Genomic DNA, 22,395 nt, shown 5'->3' with positions numbered 1-22,395 from the left:
CGAGTGTGCGTCACTTCCTGTTTAGTTCCGGGGTCGGCCAATTACACGTCAGCTAATTCAACGCCTAATCCTTTCTTTGGTGACAGGTGACGCCCGCCTTTTCCGGCCCCGTTGGGAGCCGCTCGTTCCGCAATATGGTGAGTTCCCAGTCTTGGGGGCGGGCGGTTGAGGGCCTCGGACGCTGCGTGGCGAGTTGGTGTCCAACGTGGTGCAACCGTGAGAGGATGCTAGGAGGGGGACATTGACCGGCTTGTCAGTTCTGAAGGAGGCAACTTCCCTGAAGCAGGGACAGGTGGCTGTCAAGGCTGGAGAATACCTTTCCAATGGGAAGAGTCCAAGCCTTTTCTGCGCAGAAAGCTCCAAGTGCGTGTAGAAGGCACTTTGTTAATCTCTGCTGCACTGGGAGTCCTGCTTCATTTTAAAAGCGAAAATGTGGCTGGGTTGTAACTCGATGTGTCCGATGCGTGGGGTTTCCCTGAGAAGAGGTGTGGTGCAATGGCTGGAAGGATAGCTTGGCTCATCAAACTAGATAGCGTAGAAGCGTTGTTTAATTAGGAATTTGATCAATAAGTAATCATAAATAGTTGTTTTTAGTCACATGTCATGAAAAAGGTATTCCCTTTAGCCTCTTACACTATAATATATCCTTCAATGGAAGAGTAAAAGTATAGTTTACTAATGAACAAATAACCACCCAACAATTAGCTTCTGGGTGGATTGGGTTCAGATCTTTTTAAATCCATAAACATCCTAAAGTACCCATAAGGTGTCTGCTCTCAGCCTAAGAAATATTATGGTGATCATAAAACCGCCTAAGACTCTTCAGGTTCTTAATAAGGTAAAAATGCAATGAGTGAATATTTTAAAGCTAGTCGGTAATACAGTGGATATGGAAAGTCTACACAGCTCTGTTAAAATGCCAGGTTTTTGAGATATAAAAAACAGAACAAGATAAATCATTTCAGATTTTTCCCACTTTTAGTGTGACATGTTAGTGTACAATTTAATTGAAAATCAAAATGTAATCTTTTGGGAAGGGGGTAGAAATAAAAAATTACAATAATGTGGATTACATAAAGATCCATATCCTTAAACTTTGTTGAAGCTTCTTTTGATTTTATGACAGCAATCAGTCTTTTGGGATAGGGGCCTATCATCATGGCACATCTTTCCTTGGGAAACTTTGCCCATCCTTCCCTTTCAAAAGCGCTCCAGATCTGTCAGATTGCAAGAACATCTCCTGTGCACAGCTAGCATGGAGATAATGTTTATTGTGATAGATTGCATGTAGAAATCAAGTTCATGATTTGGAATGTTAAACAAATAGAAAATTTAGTAAACCATTGCTATCTTGTTTGTAGGGAACAATATATTTGTTTCGCAAATCACAGAGGTCTCTTCTGGGCAAGTTAACACAGGAATTTAGAACAGTAGCTGCTGATCGAAGGGTAAGTATTTTCATTTACTGGCAAGAATATATTTTAATTCATAGATACTTATTTTTTAAAGATTCTTAAACATGTATACAGAATCAGTACTCGAATTTGTTCCTCAATCACTTTTAACCTATTTCATTTCCCAATTGCTATCCTATACTTATATTTGTTTCTTTGTTACTGTTAAACTTCTTTATTTATTCATGTAAATTGCATAACTTCTATATTATGAGATGCATCTAACATCCCAGGGCAGTAACTATATTGATTTCTACTATATAGTGCAATATTAATGCAATATTGGGTTTTCAATTCAATTGTATAGAACAGTGGTGGCTAACCTTTTTGGGGTCCTGTGCCGATAATTGCGCAAGTGCTTGTGCGCTCATGCTCGTGTGCCATCACCCAGAAGGCAATGTGTATGCCCCCTTGCCCCCGCGCATGCGTGCATAACATATGCGACTGTGCTGCGTGCTGTGCATGCACGTGTCTCCCATGCACCACCATGCATGCATGCCAGATACCCAACAATCAGCTGTTGGGTGGGTAGCGCACGCGCATGCAGAGTAGACTTTTTCTGGGCGAGGGCTCGTGTGCCGGCAGTAATGGGTCTGTGTGCCACTTCCGGCATGTGGACCATAGGTTTGCCACCACGGATATAGAATGTGAAGGATGTATGTTTGTCTTTTATTTTTATAGTTCTAATCTACACTGAAGATGACATTTAATTTTGTTGTACGAGGTGCAATGACAAGTAAACTAAACTGGAACTAATAATAACATACTGTTATTATTAAGCAATATTGTAGGATAGAGAAATTGAAATATGCTTAATATTTATAAGAAAGCCTTTGATGTGGAAGTCGATTTTGGCTGATGGAAGCATGTTGAGATTTTATTCTTTTTATTTTCTGGAATTTTCTAATAGAATTTAATTGAGTTTTCATTGTGTTACATAATATTTTATAGTTATTCCTTTTAGCCCTGTTGAATGTCATGTGCTGATGAGAAGTAGAATGTCAGTCTGGCAAATAAACAAATGGGGAAATGTTCCACTTGGTATTTTCTTTATTAGTTGTGAATATCTGAGACTTAGCTTTTTCTACCTGTTATATCTATTAATTTATCTAAATCTGTGTATTTTTGACTTTTCCTTGTTAATAGTGCAGCTGTCAACGTGCATTCATTTTATTTTTATTGAGTTTGATTAACAAATGGTATTCTGGGCCAAGGAACTCTGGGTAATGCTGAAGAGAAAAAGCTGTTGAACTTAGTTGTACAGGTAGTCCTTGATTCATTCATTTAATGACCGTTCGAAGCTATAACAGCATTTTAAAAAGTGACTTACAACCAGTCCTCGCACTTATAACCATCTCAGCATCCATACGGTCACAAGATCAAAGTTTAAGTGCTTGGCAACTGGTATGTATTTGCCATAGTTGCAGTGTTCTAAAGTAATTTGATTTCCAATTATTCCTAGTGGGCTTCCAGCAGAGGTGGTATTCAGTATGTTCAGACCAGTTCTGGAGAACCGGTAGCGGGAATTTTGAGTAGTTCAGAGAACTGGCAGTTACCACCTCTGACCAGGGATTTTACAGTATACTTCCCCTGCCACGCCCACCAAGCCACGCCCACAGAACCGGTAGTAAAAAAATTTGAATCCCACCATTGGCTTCCAGCAATCTAAGTCAATGGGGAAAGCTAGATTCACTCAACTGTAGTGATTCAGTTAACTGTGGCAAAAAAAGGTTGTAAAATCGGGCACAACTCACTTAACAATCACCTTGCTTAGCAAGAGAAATTCTGGTTCCAATAATCATAAACCAAGGACTACCTGTTGGTCAGTAAATCACAAGTTGAAAAATTATGAATACATTGATCTGACACTATGCTGTGGCATTCTTTCTTCAGCAGAGACTAAAGCCATGAAGCACCTGAGCTGAATGTTCAATATTTTATCAGTAAATTATAGGGTTTCCCCCCCCCCCAATAAAACCAACTTTATTAAACTTGTTTCAACTGTTGTTATTTACAGTCATGGAAGATCTTGCTGTTTGGTGCAATAAATATAGTATGTACTGCATTCCTGCTTATGTGGTGTAGTTCTACAAACAGCATAGGTATGTTATCCTTCTTTTAATGAGATGATTGTAGACATACACAAGTAGTTTAATATTGACACAAAATTGTATTTGTGAGCATCATTGATTGCTAGCATTTTTTTTCTGTTTCTAAAGTCATTCTTGTTATTTCTCTCTCCCTTGATGACTTCTTTATTCAAACTATGAAAGGATATTAAGATGAATCAAAATTAATTCTACTAAATGTGAAACTTTGCTTACACTTATTAATAGATAATTCTATTAGTTGGATGCACATGCTTTATGATGACATTGTGCTAAATGTCTAAGAAATGAAACAGCTATTGCAAGTACAGATAGTCCTTGTATTATGACTGCAATTTGGAACTAGAATTTCCATCTGTAAATGATGTGTTTGTAAAACACAATGGGATTTATGCCTGCATTGCTTAGCGACAGCAATCCCTGCAGTCTCAATTGCCATTGTTAAGTCAGGATCATGGATCATTAAATGAACACCTTCTCACAAAATCCTGCTGGTTTCTAATAACCAGTCAGTGTAAAAGCTGGCAGGAAATTGCAATACCTAGATGGCTTGCAAACAGGTTGGCAAGCAGGAAGGGGCTGCTGATGGGTGGGTATAGATGCATGAATGACCAGAGAAACAAGACACAAATGCAGTGAGGCTTGGAAGGTGCAGGTGGCCCACAAATTCTGTTCTCGTAATTATGGAAAGCTGCAACTATCACTGGTTGCCAAATGTCCAGTTTGTGATGACATAACAATGGGGGTACTGGAAGGGTTGGAACTTTGAAGACCAGTCAGAAGCACCACTTGTTCAGCACAGTCATAACTTTGAACAGTCACGGAATGAGGGATCCTTAACCAAGGGCTACCTATATATTAGACTGTCTATGTTATTCTTAAGTTATGATCTTTAGTGCTCCTTGTTATTGCTTTTGGTCTGGAGATTCAGGATATATAGACTGATTTGCAGCTTTAAAGTTTTTATTTTCACTTTCTATATGAAACTCTCCATATAATGACTCCCATCACATACCCAGATATACCCATCCAACTCAATGTCTTGTTTGTTTTGGTGGGGATGGGGATAAAACATTGAAGGAAGCTACAGATAGGAGTAGCAGTGTGTGAGGCAGTCATGTTTTTGATTAATATTGTATACGTTCATGACTGAAGATTGGTCTACATTTTTATTTGCATAGTACATGGATAATTTTAAAATTGCCATACCCAATTGTTTTGAGACCACAATTTTTATTTCTTCAGAGAGAGAGGTTATATGCTAATGATCTTGAGTGTGTCTGGAGGTACTGATGCTGACTCTTCCCATCACTGTTATGTGATCTTTATTTATCATATTTAGAAATTGTTCATCTCCCTCATGGAAGGACTATGGGCAGTATACAAATAAAATATTAAAAACATAGAGTGTTAAAAACCTGAAAATAAAAACTTACAATAGTTAAAAACCTACTAAAATATTGAACTCATTTCTCTAAGGAAATGTGGCAGTTGGTAGACAAATGTTTTCCCACTCCTGCTCTAGGCATTGATCTAAAGGGTGAAAATGTAAGAGATATGCTCTTCTGCTCTCAAGGATCTATTTTGTAACAGTCTGCTTCCTCCCTTAATTGTCTTGCTGTCTGCTCTGTGTTGCTAAGGTTTCCCACAATAGTTTCCCACAATAGGCCTTGGGTTGTCTTAAGAACTTCCTTACAGTTATGACTCTGCCAAACAATGTAACACTTGCATAATCACTTTAACACCTCCATTTTATGCAAGGAACAATGTACCCTTCACCAAAAACCAATGAATCTCCAAAGGGTGACAATCTGCTACTCATATATTTTATTTCTTTTCCTTAACTCCTTTAGTCCTCATTCCTCCATCTCCACAGCACATACAAAACTTCTGAAATCCTAACAGTAAATCCACCAACTCCTCTGTTGAATATCCACTAGTATGCCATTCTCAATAACACGTGCAAACTCCCACAGAAAATTCACAAAAAGCCTCCAAACCCTGATCGATGCCACCATACCAAAAAAAAAAAAAAAAAAAGTCCCAGAGGCCTAAACAATTTCCTTGACAAACTTTGTGGGTTTTTTTGGGGGGGTAGATGCATATTTATTACATAGGAAATTGAATAAAGCCCAACAATTATTTATTAAAAGCAACAGTACATTTACTTATTTATACAGTACATTTACTTACTTATAGGCAGGTTAACTAAATTATTTTCATCATTTGTTTATGTGAAAGTAAAATGGCCATCTTCTTTCCACAGCTTTAACTGCATATACCTATCTAACAATCTTTGATCTTTTCAGGTATGTTTCCTTTTTAAATTCCTCAATTGATTTTGTAACACTTGTGAAAAAAATATCCTTTTATCCAAATCCATGGGTTATGTTAAAAAAATTTTTAATATTCCCCAATAAAGCCTGTTTCTCTTAGTAGGTAAGATGCAGTCCAATTTTTATCCATTTAAAATTAAGGCCAATGGAATTAAGTGGATTCGATTGCCAGATATGTGATAGAGGATTGTAGCCTAACTGACTTTTCATTGCATAGGAGATAAGTCCATAAAAACAGATCCCATTGTTTTCTTATGTCACATACAGTACAGAAATAGACATTTTTCAAAGTTCTGCAATCAAAGGAGATTTAAGTGTGCTTAAGTCCCATTATGACAGCAGTATATTTTGTCTTTAATTCCACTTTTGTTTTCTATGCAACTTGGTGGTAAAAACTATTTGCTTTTTAAATGAATGACAAGCCTTTAAATATCCCTGTCAGCCCCTTAACGTTAGTGTAAGCCAGGTCAGAAAACAACTGAATATCTACTGGTTCTAGAAGCCCCTGGAACTCTACTATATTACTGTAAAGAATAATATCAGAATCTTTGGTCTGTCATATACCAAAGAGAGTCAAAGTGGGGTGATCTTGAAATTCATTTTCACCCCCTCCTCTTTCTCAGGACTGAGTTGGTGTTTACATAAACACTCCTGCTTTTTCAAGATTAACTCCATACTCCCCTACATTAACTGAGATTGCAGTACTCTTATACAAAAGTAAGTCTGTCAACACAATGGAATTTAATTCTGACTATATATAGGGTATTGGTATTACCACTGTATTAATTGATTTAAGGAGACAGTTGAACAGAAAATCTGCCACAACCTGAAGGAAAGCACCCAATTTGCGGACTTTAGATACAAGAGGCAATTTTTTTTTATCAGGGCATCATTTGAACTTAATGAAGCGTGTCCATTGTTTTTGAAACAGTATAGACAGTTTTCATCAGTTTTCATCAGTTTGCATCATTTATATATTTAATGTGAATTACATAAATTTGGATTAAATAAAGATTCATATTTCATATACTGATCTCCCCTTCAGCAGGCTGTTAAAGGATTTATTTTATTATTGGCAATTCATCAATATGTTAAATTATAATTGAATTTTGAAATGCTAGATTTATTTTATATAATTTTTAATACCTACATTTCTCTTATTTTAATTTTTGTTTCCTTTTTTATTTAGCTTAATAACATGCTTAATAAGTTATTGGGTGATGATGAAGAAGCCCAGTTCCTCATATTCATTTGGGTAAGTTGGATAATTAATATTTTGTGTCTTTTGAAAATATTATTTTACTATGAAATAAAAGTGTTATTAATTTATTAGTTCAATTTTATTTATAAAGAGATTTTATAAATTCAAGAAAATTGTAATATGCACATTAAAAGAGCATTATATCTAATGTTTAATACTGTACTGATTTGTGCCCAAGAAATTAGAGGGTACTAATTTGAAATATGCATATTATATTCATTCGATCAAATACGATACTACCAGCCTTAGAAACCCCAGTCCATGGTTGATAAAACAGATCAGGCGTCTATGCAGTTTTATGAAGACTCTGGGACCCTTATATAGTTTTACTCTCTTTATGGAAGTAAATCTTTCTTGTCATATAAGGGGAAAAGTGCATTTTTAAATTTGCAAGAATGGAAATTTCAATGTACGGCTCTCACTAGATGTGTTTAATGTAATCTGTATTTTTCAAATCTCTGATGCCTTGGAGTTCAAACTCTGTAGCTAAATAAAGCTGTAATATGCACATTTTTGTTTCATTTAGGAATAGTAAAACTGGGCTATTGTTTCCTTTTAGAGCCATTATCTTTTATCAGTCATGTAAGATTTTTATAACCTGCTCTTGTCATACAAATGTATTATCCAAGCTACTTATATGAATTAAATTTACATTATAAAATATAGCAAAAATAACAACAATATAAATACCAAATTGCAACAAACAAAAGAAGTATGTCCATACTGCTGCTGAGATAACTATAGGACATCTTTGTGAAGTCCCCAGGAGAGGAGATAAACCTGTTAACACTTTGTCTCTTATTCAGGCTTTGCAAATTAATTATGAACGGTTAGCAGAGAATACATAATTTTTCATCAACATCAGTAACATAAAATAATCCTATCTGCCACAAAGTTAAAATTAAGCTATCTACACTTTAGGATGCCCAATCTGTTTTTTTTTTTAATTCCATGTAAAATCAGAACTGTTCATGAATGGTGCTCCCCAACAATGACACCCTTATTGCTAGGTGGCATGAATTAAAACATAGAACTTAATAGAACAGAATAATTCCAAAATACATGGAAATTATCCAGTTTCCCAACTTATCTGGCCTTCCCTTAACCTGCCACTAATTTTTAAAACGTTTTAATAAAAAGAAAATAACAGCAAAAGTAAACAGCACATGTTAATTTTCTAGCATACTTTCTTGTACCCACCTCAATTAATGCATTATACTTTCTGATTAATAGTCTTTATTATTTGCACTGATTTTTAAATTCTTAATTTCCCAAACTGCAGATTTGAGAGATTTGAAGTCCTAGCAGTATTTGCTTCTACAGTTCTTGCACAACTTGGAGCACTTTTTATACTTAAAGAAAGGTAGGAATGCCCCCTCCTTGTGCTTATTACTTAATCATTGTCAAAGATAACAGTATTTCCAGTGCTAGAACACTTAAAAAAAAGCTGCTACAAAAGATAGTATGATGTTTTATCCACAGCAAACCTCAAATTCTTGTTGGTGCATGAAGGACTATATATTTGACTAACAGATTTATTGTGTCTTTTCAGTGCTGAACGATTTGTTGAACAACCAGAGATTCATACGTAAGCATTTTAAATTAAATCATAATAAAGATTACAAGTATATAAAAGTTGGCATAATTAATAGGGCCATTAGTACATTATTTTATCTGTTAAAGCTGAAAACTGAAACTGAAATGCTGTCATGACTTTTAGGTCAGTGGCAAAAATCCTCTTGAATTTGTTGATCTGGGATACTTGCTTAATATAAATGGTTTTTATATAGAGATAGCTAAGTTTAAGTCATACATGCAATGAATTGGGCAGAAGTCTTTAAAAGGTTATGTCTGATATATATTAAATAATAAAAGCTTAAATTTAATGCACATGTAGCCCTTGTTATCTGTAATTTCATCATGGTTTTGGGTTCCATGTCTACTAAAAGAAATGTAAATTTTTTGTTTTAGATTTTGTCTAAAGGTTGTGAGGGAAGGTTGTGAGGGAAGAATGGGAGGCAACTTGCTAAATTTGAATCCTAGCAAGACACAGTTACTGTTTGTCCATTGAAGTTCTCTGGAAGCTCTAGTATATCTCTTGATGAGGAACCATTTCCTTTGAAAGGCACCACGACTCATAAATTGAGCTCTTACTTAAGCAGCAAGTAAAAACCACAGATGGTGGAACCTTTGGCCAACTTCAGCTAGCATGCCGCTTGGAGCTCTATCTGAGGCAAGAGAATCTTGCTACAGTGATTCATGCCATTATTCCCATTTATTTAGATTACTGCAACACACTTTATGTGGGGTTGCCTTTAAAGACAATTTGGAAGCTTCAGCTGGCCAAAATTGCAGTGGCCTGTGTACTGTTTTACATTTGCCAGTGGGACTATATTACATCTGTGCTAGAGATCTTGCATTGCCTTCCTATCAGGTTGTTATTGCAATTTAAAGTATTGATGTTAACATAGAAAGACCCCTATGACTTGGCACTAAGTTACATTCTGGTTCGCCCACTAGAATGGAGTTTTCTTGTTTAGTCTTAAGAATTCCATCAGTAAGTGCTTCCCCATTTAGTGCTGGGGTAAAAGGCTAAGATGCTGCTTTTCCACTAAAGTGTCACCCTCTCTAGAATGGCCTCCCACTGTCATGTAGGCTGATCCCCAAATTTGGCTGCCATCCAGAAGCACTTGAAAAATGATCTCTCCTGAAGGGCTATTGAAACTTGAGGTCTAGTTTTTGGGTTCTATATTTTTTTATAAGTTTCAGGGTTTTTATGATTGTAACCATGGATGTTTTTTAATTTATTAATTTGTTGTTGTTTTTGTTTATTGTATATGCCGTCCATCTCATTCAGCGACTCTAGGTGGCTTACAGCATAATAAAAAGATAACACAAAACAATAATTAAGGTAGATTAAAGACTAAAAACCATCAGAACATGTTGACATGGGGTTGGACATCTCTCTATTAAAGGCTCATGCATTCCCATAAAACTTCTGAAAGTCCTGTACAGCAGCACAGAAATTTAATAAGTTTATCAGCTAATAAGTTCTCTATTCACATAAGAGTTGTATATAATTAAATGGAATTAGGTAAACTTTTTTTAAAAAAAATACTGTAATTAAATGGAGCCTAATGGTAATGAAGATTAATTAACATACCTGCTCTTTGTATCTGATAATATGCTATGTTGATAAAGATTTTTTTTTTAGGGGTCGATTGCTGGTTGGTACCTTTGTGGCACTCACTTTCAACTTGTTTACAATGCTTTCAGTTAAGAACAAACCATTTGCTTATGTGTCTGAAGGTACATAATACATTTTTTGAAAAGAAAATGTATATTTTAATTTAATAAAAGCTAAAAAATGATATATTAATTAGTAGCCAAATGTTATTTGTTGTTGTCACCAAACCCACAGCTTCCATCCCTTAAATCTTTGATAATACTCAGAAGGACTAAGAAGAAACTAGACATATAGCAAAGTCTTCCTCATTTTCAACACCTTAGAAAATGTGAAAATGGGTAACAATATTTCCTATTTGAAACAATTTCTGCTTTTATGTTCCCAAACTGCTTTGCAGTTGCTAACTCCCTGACTGGGGATCTCTGCACTGCTGGATTTTTCCTTTTGAGGATCTTGATTTTGATGATTCCAGATTCACGTAAAAAACGCAGATATGTTTATGCTGAACTACGCAAATGACTTTGTATTTCTACATCTGCATATTTGAAATGTTAGAGAGTTGCAAGATATGGACAGGCCTGCAAGACCTGTACCCAAATGCTTGCTGATTCTGAGAGAGAGAAAATACAACAAGAGGAAGTATAAGTAGTCCTTGACTTATGATCACAATTTCAGTTGTTAAGCATTGAAGTTGCTAAGTGAGTCGCAGCCAACTTTATCACCTTTTCTGCCATGATTATTAAGCGAATCACTGTAGTTGTTAAGGAACCCAACTTTCCCCATGGATTTGCTTCTCAGAAGCCAGCTGGGAAGATGGCATGTAGCGATCACATGACACCAGGATGCTGTAACCATTGTAAATACACTGCTCAAAAAAATAAAGGGAACACAAAAATAAGACATCTAGATCTGAATGAATGAAATATTCTTATTAAATACTTTGTTCATTAGGTAGTTGAATGTGCTGACAACAAAATCACACAAAAATTATCAATGGAAATCAAATTTAGCAACCCATGGAGGTCTGGATTTGGAGCTACACTCAATTAAAGTGGAAAAAAACACTACAGACTGATCCAACTTTGATGTAATGTCCTTAAAACAAGTCAAAATGAGGCTCAGTAGTGTGTGTGGCCTCCATGTGCCTGTATGACCTCCCTACAACGCCTGGGCATGCTCCTGATGAGGTGGCGGATGGTCTCCTGAGGGATCTCCTCCCACACCTGGACTAAAGCATCCCCCAACTCCTGGACAGTCTGTGGTGCAATGTGGCATTGGTGGATGGAGTGAGACTTGATGTCCCAGATGTGCTCAATTGGATTGAGGTCTGGGGAATGGGCGGGCCAGTCCATAGCATCAATGCCTTCAACTTGCAGGAACTGCTGACACACTCCAGCCACATGAGGTCTAGCATTGTCGTGCATTAGGAGGAACCCAGGGCCAACTGCACCAGCATATGGTCTCACAAGGGGTCTGAGGATCTCATCTCAGTACCTAATGGCAGTCAGGCTACCTCTGGCGAGCACATGGAGGGCTGTGCGGCCCCCTAAAGAAATGCCACCCCACACCATTACTGACCCACTGCCAAACTGGTCATGCTGGAGGATGTTGCAGGCAGCAGAACATTGTCCACGGTGTCTCCAGACCCTGTCACGTCTGTCACATGTGCTCAGTGTGAACCTGCTTTCATCTGTGAAGAGCACAGGGCGCCAGTGGCGAATTTGCCAATCTTGGTGTTCTCTGGCAAATGCCAAATGTCCTGCACGGTGTTGGGCTGTAAGCACAACCCACACCTGTGGACGTTGGGCCGTCATACCACCCTCATGGAGTCTGTTTCTGACCGTTTGAGCAGCCACATGCACATTTGTGGCCTTCGGGAGGTCATTTTGCAGGGCTCTGGCAGTGCTCCTCCTGTCCCTCCTTGCACAAAGGCGGAGGTAGCGGTCCTGATGCTGGGTTGTTGCCCTCCTACGGCCTCCTCCACGTCTCCTGATGTACTGGCCTGTCTCCTGGTAGCGCCTCCATGCTCTGGACACTACACTGACAGACACAGCAAACCTTCTTGCCACAGCTTGCATTGATGTGCCATCCTGGATGAGCTGCACTACCTGAGCCACTTGTGTGGGTTGTAGACTCTGTCTCATGCTACCACTAGAGTGAAAGCACTGCCGGCATTCAAGAGTGACCAAACCATCAGCCAGAAAGCATAGGAACTGAGAAGTGGTCTGTGGTCACCACCTGCAGAACCACTCCTTTATTGGGGATGTCTTGCTAACTGCCTATGCTTTCCACCTGTTGTCTATTCCATTTGCACAACAGCATATGAAATTGATTGTCAATCAGTGTTGCTACCTAAGTGGACAGTTTGATTTCACAGAAGTGTGATTGACTTGGAGTTACATTGTGTTGTTTAAGTGTTCCCTCTATTTTTTTGAGCAGTGTATGTGCGGGTTGCCAAGTGCCTGAATTTAATCGTGTGACCATTGGGGATGCTGCAACGTTACTAAGTGCAAGGATTGATCATAAGTCACTTTTCAGTGCTGTTATAACTTCAAACATTTGCTAAATGAATGGCTGTAGGTCTAGGACTACCTGTAATTTTGGCTTGTTTCCCAAATCAGTTTAATCTTCTTTCAGTCCTTAGTGCAATTCATGCAAATTCTTTACAAGAAAAAAAAATCTAGAACACTTAGGGAGCCTCATGTGTCCTTTCATGTCTCATCCCAAATTCTTTCTGACCTAAGGATGCTCTATTAAAATTCTTCAGGTCTTGTATTTAATTGTAATGTAACTCTAATGTGTGATTTGGGTGGCAGCTTAGTCTTGCAATATCTGCAAATAATCTTTGACTTCAAGTTCTAATAATCTTATTGAATTATTCTTGTGATTTTTGTTAGTAGTATTTTGAAAATATAATAACCATGCTGGCATTATAATTGAATAAAGTAATTTATGTCTTTGTTTTAATGCAGTTTGACCATAATATAAAATTGTGCTTTCAATTAGTAGAATAATATATTATTTTTATTTACTTTTAGGCTGATTTTAAAGGTAGAACTTCCTTTAAATATACACTGTAGTAAAACAGTAATCAGAAAAGGAATTCAATTTACACAGCACTGCAGGAATACATTTTTTTAAAAAAAGTCAGTGAATACTTAGAGGGTTGTTGGCTTTTTTTTATGGCGAGGAGATAACATGTTAGTGAAGTAAAATTTTCAGATAGATAAACTTTTGTCCTACAGTTGAACTTGATACATATTTGAGCAGGATTATATTAAAACAATGAACTATTACACTTCTCTCTGCAGCTGCAAGTACAAGTTGGCTTCAGGAACATGTTGCAGATCTCACTAGGAGGTAAGTTAGAAAGGAAGACATTCTAAAAGAGAATGTGCTGTCTTCTTTGGACTGATGGGTTGAAGCTACTCACTGTTTTTATCTTCTAAGAATGCTTATTGGTGTTCTTAAGCCATTGTGAATATGTATATATTCATATGTGAATATGATGCTAGAGGGTGATACTTACTTTGAAGCATGTCAGCTGGTCCAACACCCCCACCCCCCACCCCCCATATTTGTAAAAATGAATTCCTAAGCAGAGACCATATTTAGAAGGTAAAACATCTCTATCTGCATTTGCACTTAATATTAGTTTGGAAACCTAAAGTGCTTCCATAATCAATTGTTCTTAGTACCTGTATTAGCTTGGTCTTTGAAAGAGAGAGTTTCTAGTATGGGTTTTAAACAATAATAAATTTAAAACACTCAGAAAAAAGCAAAAACATTTTTTTAAAAATAGTTCTTTTTTATGCTAAATCCCTGTAGCTCCCTGAAAATATCTGGAAATTTCTGTTTCGTAGCAACTTTGTGCTAATGGCATAGAAGAGACAATGAGACTAGGAGTCCAAGTTCTTGGGTGTGGACCACTGTGCCATTCTTTTGATTTGTTGCCATCGCCATATATATATTGTTTGGGAGTTATAGTGGAAATTTGATCTGTTGAAATTGCATCTTCCTGTCTTTTTTGTTCATAATCACTTTCTCACAGAAGGGCGTTGGTTTCTATTTTTAAATTATGTTTGTTTTTCCTTTAGGTGAATGGCCAGATAATTTGTGTTGAATACAAAAAAGGTTGACAAATTGCTATAATCAAAGTCACAGTTCAAGAATATGAAAATAATTGAGTTTGCTAAAAGAATTTGAGATTAAATTTTGTTCTTTTGCTGGAAGATGGCAATTTCACCCATTTATGAGTTAATATAAAAGTCTTAAGTGGTAAAAACATTCTTAATGTTCCGATAGGATTATATAGGTGAAGATTGTCTTTTAGATAACCTGACATAAATTGGACACAGATTTAATGATTAATACAAATCTTAGTTGCAGTTGGTAAGATGCTAATAGCAATAGACCAATAGATCAAACTGTTTAATATTGGAATGTTATATACAGAGTACTAAAAAAAATTCTGGAATAAGACAATGGGGAAAAAAAACACTTTTGGTGGCCAGAAAAAAATGCATTGATATACACCTGTAGTGATGAGGAATTGAATTTGATTATATGGATTCAAACTTTTTTTTTCTTTGCTCTAGATTGTCTTCTCTTCCAACAACATTTTAAAATTTCAGATGAAGATTTTTATTATTTGTTTTTCCCCCCATCATAGTTATCCCATTGGTATATTTCAAAGAGCAACTGTAAGAGCTACTGCCATATGGGTAATAAGAGTGTGCTACCTCTTGGCTTTCTTCACTAATTGATATTATTTATTGTTACTTGTAGCTTGTGCGGTATCATTCCTGGGCTGAGTAGCATCTTTCTTCCACGTATGAATCCATTCATCTTGATTGATCTTGCTGGGGCTTTAGCTCTTTGTATTACATACATGTTAATCGAAATTAAGTAAGTGCTGTTGGATGGAATGATAATATTTAATAGGCATTTGATACTGAAAACATGAGTGCCTATAATGTTATATTTTTCTCTTTCAGTAATTATTTTGCAGTTGATACAGCTTCTGCAGTGGCTATTGCTTTGATGACATTTGGTACCATGTATCCTATGAGTGTCTACAGTGGAAAGGTATTGCTTCAGGTGAGACAAGGAATTAAGACCTTTGTATTAGCAGTGAGAGAGTAGCCAAAAAAGCGACATTACTTACTGAGGTCAGCAAAACATTCACTATAATTCATTCTGAAAAAAAGTAAAAAGTAAGTGTTATTCTTTAATGACAGTTCTGGCATCAAAGAACTTGCTTTATGAACCCTTCCTTGACCATTTGTTATTTAAAAATAGATGTTAAGAGCAATCTTACCCTTTATTCCAGCAACCACGAAATAGCTTTCTTTGTCCAACATAACTTCTAACTTTACATATTTATCAATTTATCAATTTATTATCATATCTTCAGGGCTTGGTAGATCATAGTAATACGGATAAAAGTTTTGTGGCTTTCTGTAGCTGTTAGTGTAGAATTGGTTAATTAAATTAACTGGAAAGTTAACTTGTATATCCTTTGCAAGATTGGAATGGAAGATTTTCCTAGTAAGAAGAGCTGGGGTTAGTTGATAGGAGAAAAAAGAAAGATAGTAGGCAGGGATGGCTCTCTTCAGAAGAGAGGTTGATTCATCTGTCTTCTGAGGGAAGAGACAGTAAGGTTAGTTATTTTACAATGGACTCTCTGATTACCTAAATCGTTGTGCTTATTTGTACTATAGGTTGCATCTGTACAATTTGTTCGCTCAGTTTATTCTCAATAGATAGCTTAGATTAATATCAACTTATATTAATTAGAATGATTAGAATGTCTGTGCCCAGGCTAATCTGCTTCTTGGGAGCTTATCCTTTAATTACATCACTTTGTCTTGTTATCTGCTTGTCCTGCAGTAATTACATTCTTGAACATTAGAAAAGGATTGTCCAGACTCAAAGATTGGGGGAAGGCTAATTTCCAACTATAATAAACGATGTCAACTCATCCTAGAACAGGAAACTGGGTACCCTGTCAGGGTACTCTTTAGAAATGTTGGATGGCAACTGGCATCAGAAAGGGCCTAGGGTTGTCAGGAAGCTAAAAGAATGGGTGAACTATGAGATAGAATGGATAGGGTTTACCGGAGATGCCAATAACAAAAATGGCTACATCTCGGAGGAAGAAGGCGGAGCCTCCTCACTGACGGACCGTAGATCGCGACTCTCTGTGGCTATGGTCCGTGCTCTTTCGTTGGAGAGCCCTGATCATTATGATTAGGGGCTGAAGCTGCCTTGGAGGGGCAGTGGAGTAAGGGGAAGCTGCAAGCCAGGTTGAGGGGAGCCGCATCTCCCTCCTGGGCTTGGTCTTTTCCCCCCCGAAGATGACTGCAGCGGTGGTTTAAAATGGCCACCCCGAAGAGGAGGACTCAGCTGGATTAAGATTTGTGCAGGAGGTAAGAAAGAGGTGGATAACATCTGTACCGGGACAACTGGGCAATACAACTAAACAAAAGTACCCCGGGATTAAGGTAACATGGAATTTTTAAGAAAAGAAAAGTGAGCGGTGAAATTACAAAGGGACAGGGAAAAAAAAGAAAATATTTCTGACAGCTAAGCGGGGCTTTGAACCGGGAAAGGAAGAAGCTGGAACTAAAGATTTAACTAAATTAGACTAAAATATTTTGGGAATAAACAGGCATAAAATAAAGCTGGACTTAAGATTGTCAAAAAATAACAATAATAAAGTTTACAAATTGGAGACTGGACTGTGCTGGAATATTGAGGTTCGAAAAACCCTAAATAAAAAAATAGGGGGAAAAGGTGAAGACTTTGTATAATGGAGAGTGCCACCTTTTGACAAAAACTTGAGCTCAAACAGAAAGGGAAAGCATCCTGTTTCTGAATGAACTTGTGTGGATATAACATTAAAGAAATATTGAAACAAAGTAAGCATCTTAGAAAGTGAAAGCAGAACCAGAATAAAGAAAAAAGCAAGGAAAGACTGACTGTGAGATTGATTGATGTTTTTGGTATAGACCCTCGGCTAGAATAACTGAGAACTTTAGAAAATTGAAAGAAGAAAGAACGAAAGTAAAAGTGGTTTTTTGTGTGGACTTTAACAATCATAAAATATAAGAGTATGTAATGATGATATCTCTTTGGGAATTAAAAATGGAACTTAAAAATATGAGATAATTGCTACAGGAAAGAGGTGAATCACTTTGCTCTGTGTTAGAAAAAAATGGAAATGGCGATTGAAGAACAAGAAGAAAGAGCTTCAGAGGAGGAAGAGTCGATTCAAGGAGAAGACATTTTAAATAGACAATTAACACAAAGAACACTACAAAGTGGGGAAAGGAGGAAGGTTAAAAAGTTGAAATTTAAGAAGGCAATCAAAAAGGGGAATACCTGTGAAGTCAGGAAAGGCAGAAAGACCCAGCAGAAAAGGGGAAAGGAAGATATTAAGAAAGAGAGGGATATAAACTGGAATGAGAAAAGATATGGGAAAAGAGGGGGAGGAGAAGCAGTAAGAAAAAGGTGCATGAAATAAAGAAATACGGAAAGAGTAAAATGTTGAAAAATTGTTTTTTCAGAGATAATGGTTGATGAATTAAAAAGGGGATTCTGCAGGGTGACAAGGGGTAATAAGAATATTTCTGCAATTAAAAATATTTAGAAAATAGGGTAATATAGATACTGATAACTCTTATTAAAAATCAAGGGGGAAAAATATGCTGCGGAATCCAAATGAAAAGATGTAATGATTATTATTGTAACTTCTTAAAAATAATGGTTTATTGGGAATCAAGATGAGGAAATAAAGGTATATTTTAATCATTGAGGTGTCACACTCAAAACAGTAAAAGGGGGAAAACCTATACTTGGGGGTTTTTTTTTAGTGTTAAAATTTGTATTAATCTAGAATTTATAAAAAGAATGTGTAATGGAAAGGGAATATGACAGACTAAAGAACCAACTAAATTAATAAGTTAATATAGACTATTAAAAGCAAGGAGAGACATTGGTAACTTTTTATTATTATTATCATCATTATTATTAGGCAAACACATATTGTTTATCTTTATTTTTAAAATAAATATTAAAGGAGTATATTTGAAATAATTGAAATGAAACAAAAAGATATTTCGATTGAGATTAATGAAAGAGGCTAGAATTATTGTGTTTGTTTCTCTCCTTACTGAAAATTTGAAATGGAAAAGGTAATAATATAATTAAGTATGCATATATGAATGTATAATTGCTGTCATATTTGTATGTAAAGGTGATGACCCGGAAATATGTTGTCCACTAAAAAGAGATTTTTGTTTTTAATGTGAAAAATTTGTTTAAAAAAATGGCTAAATCTCTAGACAAATTAAATAGACAAATTGTGAAGGACTAACATTGTGGTTTAGTATGTCTGTGTTCAAATTCAGAAAGGATGCTGTTTATTTCACCCATTCAGCAAAACTTTTTAAAAATTGTATTTGAATAATGTGTCTTTTCTTTTCAGAAACATTCACATAATGTAGTCAGATGTATTCCTTGATACTGATTACTGATACTTTATCAGCGTCCTAATTACTAATCATTTATGTTGTGGCTGAATAAATTACATTATGAAATTGTAAACCTTTTTTTAGACAACACCGCCTCATGTGATTGGACAACTAGATAAACTTATACGAGAGGTAAGTTAATATAAAAAAGCCCTTCATAGTTTGGGGCCGTCTTCTATCAGCCAAGGAGTGTCAGCTGTGGGGAGCAGGAGACAGGCCTTCTCTGCATAGCCCTTGCCCTCTGGAATATTGTGATGACCTGGGGCGTGGCACAAAGGCAACACGGTCATATAAGTAAGAAAAGTCCCTTTAATACCCCCAACTTTGCCCCAATGTCCAGTTACCTTCAGCTGGAGAAAAAAATCTTTAAATAAAGGAAATTCAGTCCAAAAACAAAGTATATATAAATTGTAAATAAAAATCCACACAAACCACACTGCAGCAATTAACTGGACAAGGCAGGATAAGGAATTGCAGACTTCAAAGGCCAACAAAACACAGTTGGGAAGACGCTAGGACCCTAAATAAGCCTCGACAAAACAAGATAATGCACAAGTTGCTTCCCACGAGTTGCTGTGCGCAAACTCACTTTTTAAACACTGTTACCAGCTGTAGCTAATGAAGGGAATCAGGGCCCTTTCCTCCCCCGTAAGCCACGTAACTCATGTTGCTCCCTTCTCCGTTCCTCCCTGCATGCCCTAGGATGAAGAGGGGGTGGGCCTGGAACTTTCTCTGCCTTCCCTCTGCCTTGCTCTACCTCTCCCCTGCTCTGCCCAGCCAGCATTTGCCCTTCCCCAGTTTCTTTCACAGCCACCAGAGCCACACTCCCATTCCCTGTCAGCTGCTCGGCCTCCCCTCATGACAAATACTCTCCCTTCAGAGTTGAGGATAACCATGACCTTGTTGGCCTTTTGCAAGGCCATGAAGGCTTGGTTGTGTGAGTGTGTTAAGGGCCTGAGTTGCTGGCTATATTAACATACATAGCAACATTTTTACTTGGTGCCATATATATTTATTTTCTACTGTTTAAATGATTTTTATTGTTCTTAAGCTTTATAAAACATAATGCAATGTTTTATTGCCGAGAATCACTTGCTGAAATGGATGGCTATAGAAATCAAATAAATAAATTGTGGGACACCTCTAATGGCAATCCAAACATGCCTTATTTATAAAATATGCTAGATCTGTTTTATGAAACTATTACAAACAGTGATAAAGGGTAGTGAAAAGTCTGCTAGAAAACAAGCAAGCATCAAGGACCCTTTATTACAAACAGTCATATTGTTTCATTAATATATTCAGTAACTTTCTATGTCTTGAATCAGGTTTCTACTTTGGATGGAGTTCTAGAAGTTCGAAATGAACACTTCTGGACATTGGGGTTTGGTTCATTGGTATGTGTTTATCCACTTTAATCACTTTTTCCTCTGAAAAATCAAGTATTAAGAATGAAGAAATGCATTCTAATAGTTTCTCATCCAAGAATTGCAGAACGTACTAAGTTATTTCAGAAGTATGTTTCTTATTGTGCATTTGTCCCCGTCTATCAGTGTTATATGTCACAGACTGATGAGCTTTTCTTAATTTGTCTCCTAGGCTGGTTCGGTTCATGTGAGAATTCGAAGAGATGCCAATGAACAGATGGTACTTGCACATGTGACAAATCGGTTACATGCCTTAGTATCTATTTTGACTGTTCAGATTTTCAAAGATGACTGGATTAGGCCTACTTTGGCCACTGGACCTATTGGGAACAATATGCTGAACCTTTCAGATCATTACATTATTTCAATGCCATCTCTAAAAGCAGCAGAAAGTTCTGACCATGTTACATCCACTCCAACTAAACCAAGTAGTCCACCTCCAGAATTTGCTTTTAACACACCAGGTAAAAATATGAACCCTATCATTCTCATGAACACTCAGACAAGGCCCTATGGATTGAACTTCAACCATGGAACTGTACCTTACAACAGTGTCTTCACTCAAGGCTTTGGATTGCCAGGAACGGGAGTAACCCAGGGATTCAGGACTGGCTTCATTAATGTTCCCCAGAGATATGGAACTGGTACTCGAGGTCAATTAAAACCCTAATAAACTGTTTCTATATTTATTGTTTAAAATTACTTCAATTATTTTATTGCTCATTTTTCTACAAGACTGTTTGATTTCTTGGTAACTAGTATCAGAAGTTTTCAAAATCATGAAAACGTGCACTCGTGGATTGACTTAATTTTTGATGCAGCTATCTATTTCTGACTGTAAAGCCATAGCTTTATAAAAAGTTATTGCAATTGCATATATTGCTGGTCTTGTAAATAATTTCAGAACAGTATATGAAAGGAACTCCAGAAAATAACGGTTTTGCAAAGTGTCTATTAACAAAATTATTTTTTAAAAAGTTTGTCTTTGATATAATCATACAATCATTTTTAAAAGATACTTTCTGAACAATGGAAAAATGATTATTTGGTCCAGCAAGCATTCCTAAAATTCAGGTTGATATTAAAATGGTTATGGGTAATCTTGCTTATGAAGTGCAGAGGAGAACTCATGAAATATGACAGTGTAAGAAGACAACAAAGGTCATCCAGCTACCTGTAACTGATTATTAAGAATACATTTCTCGCATACAGAGTTACTTTTCGGGAAGAAAATTGGCATCAGAGATTTTAAACAGGAACATGTGGACGGTTAGACTTTAGGGACAAGTTTCTCCCCTCCTCCAAGAGCATAGGCCTGAGGGGAAGAGCTGAAGTGGTCCTGGGTACATGAAGAGCTTAAAATTCCAGAAAAAGGCCTATAGCTGTGGTAGAGATAGAGATGGATTCTTATGGTGGTGTTTAATTACAGAGGAGGGAAATGGAATTAAGAGTAACGATGGAGATTCAGAGTGTGAAGCAAAGAAGGCTCTGTCTTTATCTCCCAACATCAATATAAATTTCAGGCTGAGGAGAACTGCAGGTGGACCAAAGGAAAATAGCATTTGGATTTTGATTGACAGGAAAGGAAATGCTGAAAAATCCAGCTCAGAATTGCTAAGCAATAAAAACAACTGATTTAGCTACTATCCTGAAAGAATCTACAATAGAATGAGTGTTGATCTAGCAGACTGTTGTGGTAATTTCAGTATTCAATATTCATTCTTTTTAGCCTGATTGAAAGATTGCTTCATTTTAAGCCTTCTTCCCTCCTTTGCCTTGATTTTATGACCCAGAGCTTCTGTAGCTTGTGCTATCCTTCCTGGTGCATATATATGCACAAACGTGTATAGATGAAGAATGACCTAGAGCAAAAATATTTCACCTGGTTACACAAAATATAATACAGGGGCTTTCTAAGCCTACTGCTAGGAAAGGAGTAAAAAAAAAAATCCAAAATCCATGCTTGGCAAGTTTTGCTCACCTTGTTAACACTCCTTGTGGCAGCAAAAGGTTTCACACAGGAGATTTAGCTCATGTTTAATTGGGGCCCATCTGCTTTTTCATCAAGAATGTCAGGTTGAATAT

General features: G+C 36.6%; 1 protein-coding gene across 4 annotated transcripts; it reads left to right on the top strand.

The window, feature by feature from the left end:
• Positions 1 to 95: 95 nt before the first annotated feature.
• Positions 96 to 21,012, top strand: SLC30A6 (solute carrier family 30 member 6). Of its 4 annotated transcripts, none has more exons than XM_026695459.2 (14): positions 96 to 137; positions 1,362 to 1,448; positions 3,472 to 3,556; positions 5,829 to 5,871; positions 7,088 to 7,153; positions 8,442 to 8,522; positions 8,712 to 8,747; positions 10,374 to 10,468; positions 13,658 to 13,706; positions 15,135 to 15,254; positions 15,344 to 15,446; positions 18,968 to 19,015; positions 20,212 to 20,280; positions 20,483 to 21,012. In XM_026695459.2, the coding sequence occupies exons 1-14, from the start codon at positions 135 to 137 to the stop codon at positions 20,978 to 20,980; spliced, it is 1,383 nt and encodes a 460-aa protein (XP_026551244.1). In that variant the 5' UTR covers positions 96 to 134; the 3' UTR covers positions 20,981 to 21,012. The 4 variants fall into 4 exon arrangements, with proteins under 4 accessions (XP_026551244.1, XP_087792717.1, XP_026551249.1 ...); XM_026695464.2 differs by lacking the exon at positions 96 to 137 and adding an exon at positions 263 to 363; XM_087936591.1 differs by lacking the exon at positions 3,472 to 3,556.
• Positions 21,013 to 22,395: the final 1,383 nt, after the last annotated feature.

This window comes from Pseudonaja textilis, chromosome 1 (assembly GCF_049901715.1).
Source record: "Pseudonaja textilis isolate UNSWEBS1 chromosome 1, rPseTex1.2, whole genome shotgun sequence".
Taxonomy (NCBI): domain Eukaryota; kingdom Metazoa; phylum Chordata; class Lepidosauria; order Squamata; family Elapidae; genus Pseudonaja; species Pseudonaja textilis.
The sequence above is the reverse complement of the archived record's forward strand: the minus strand, read 5'-3'. Positions and strand labels throughout refer to the sequence as shown.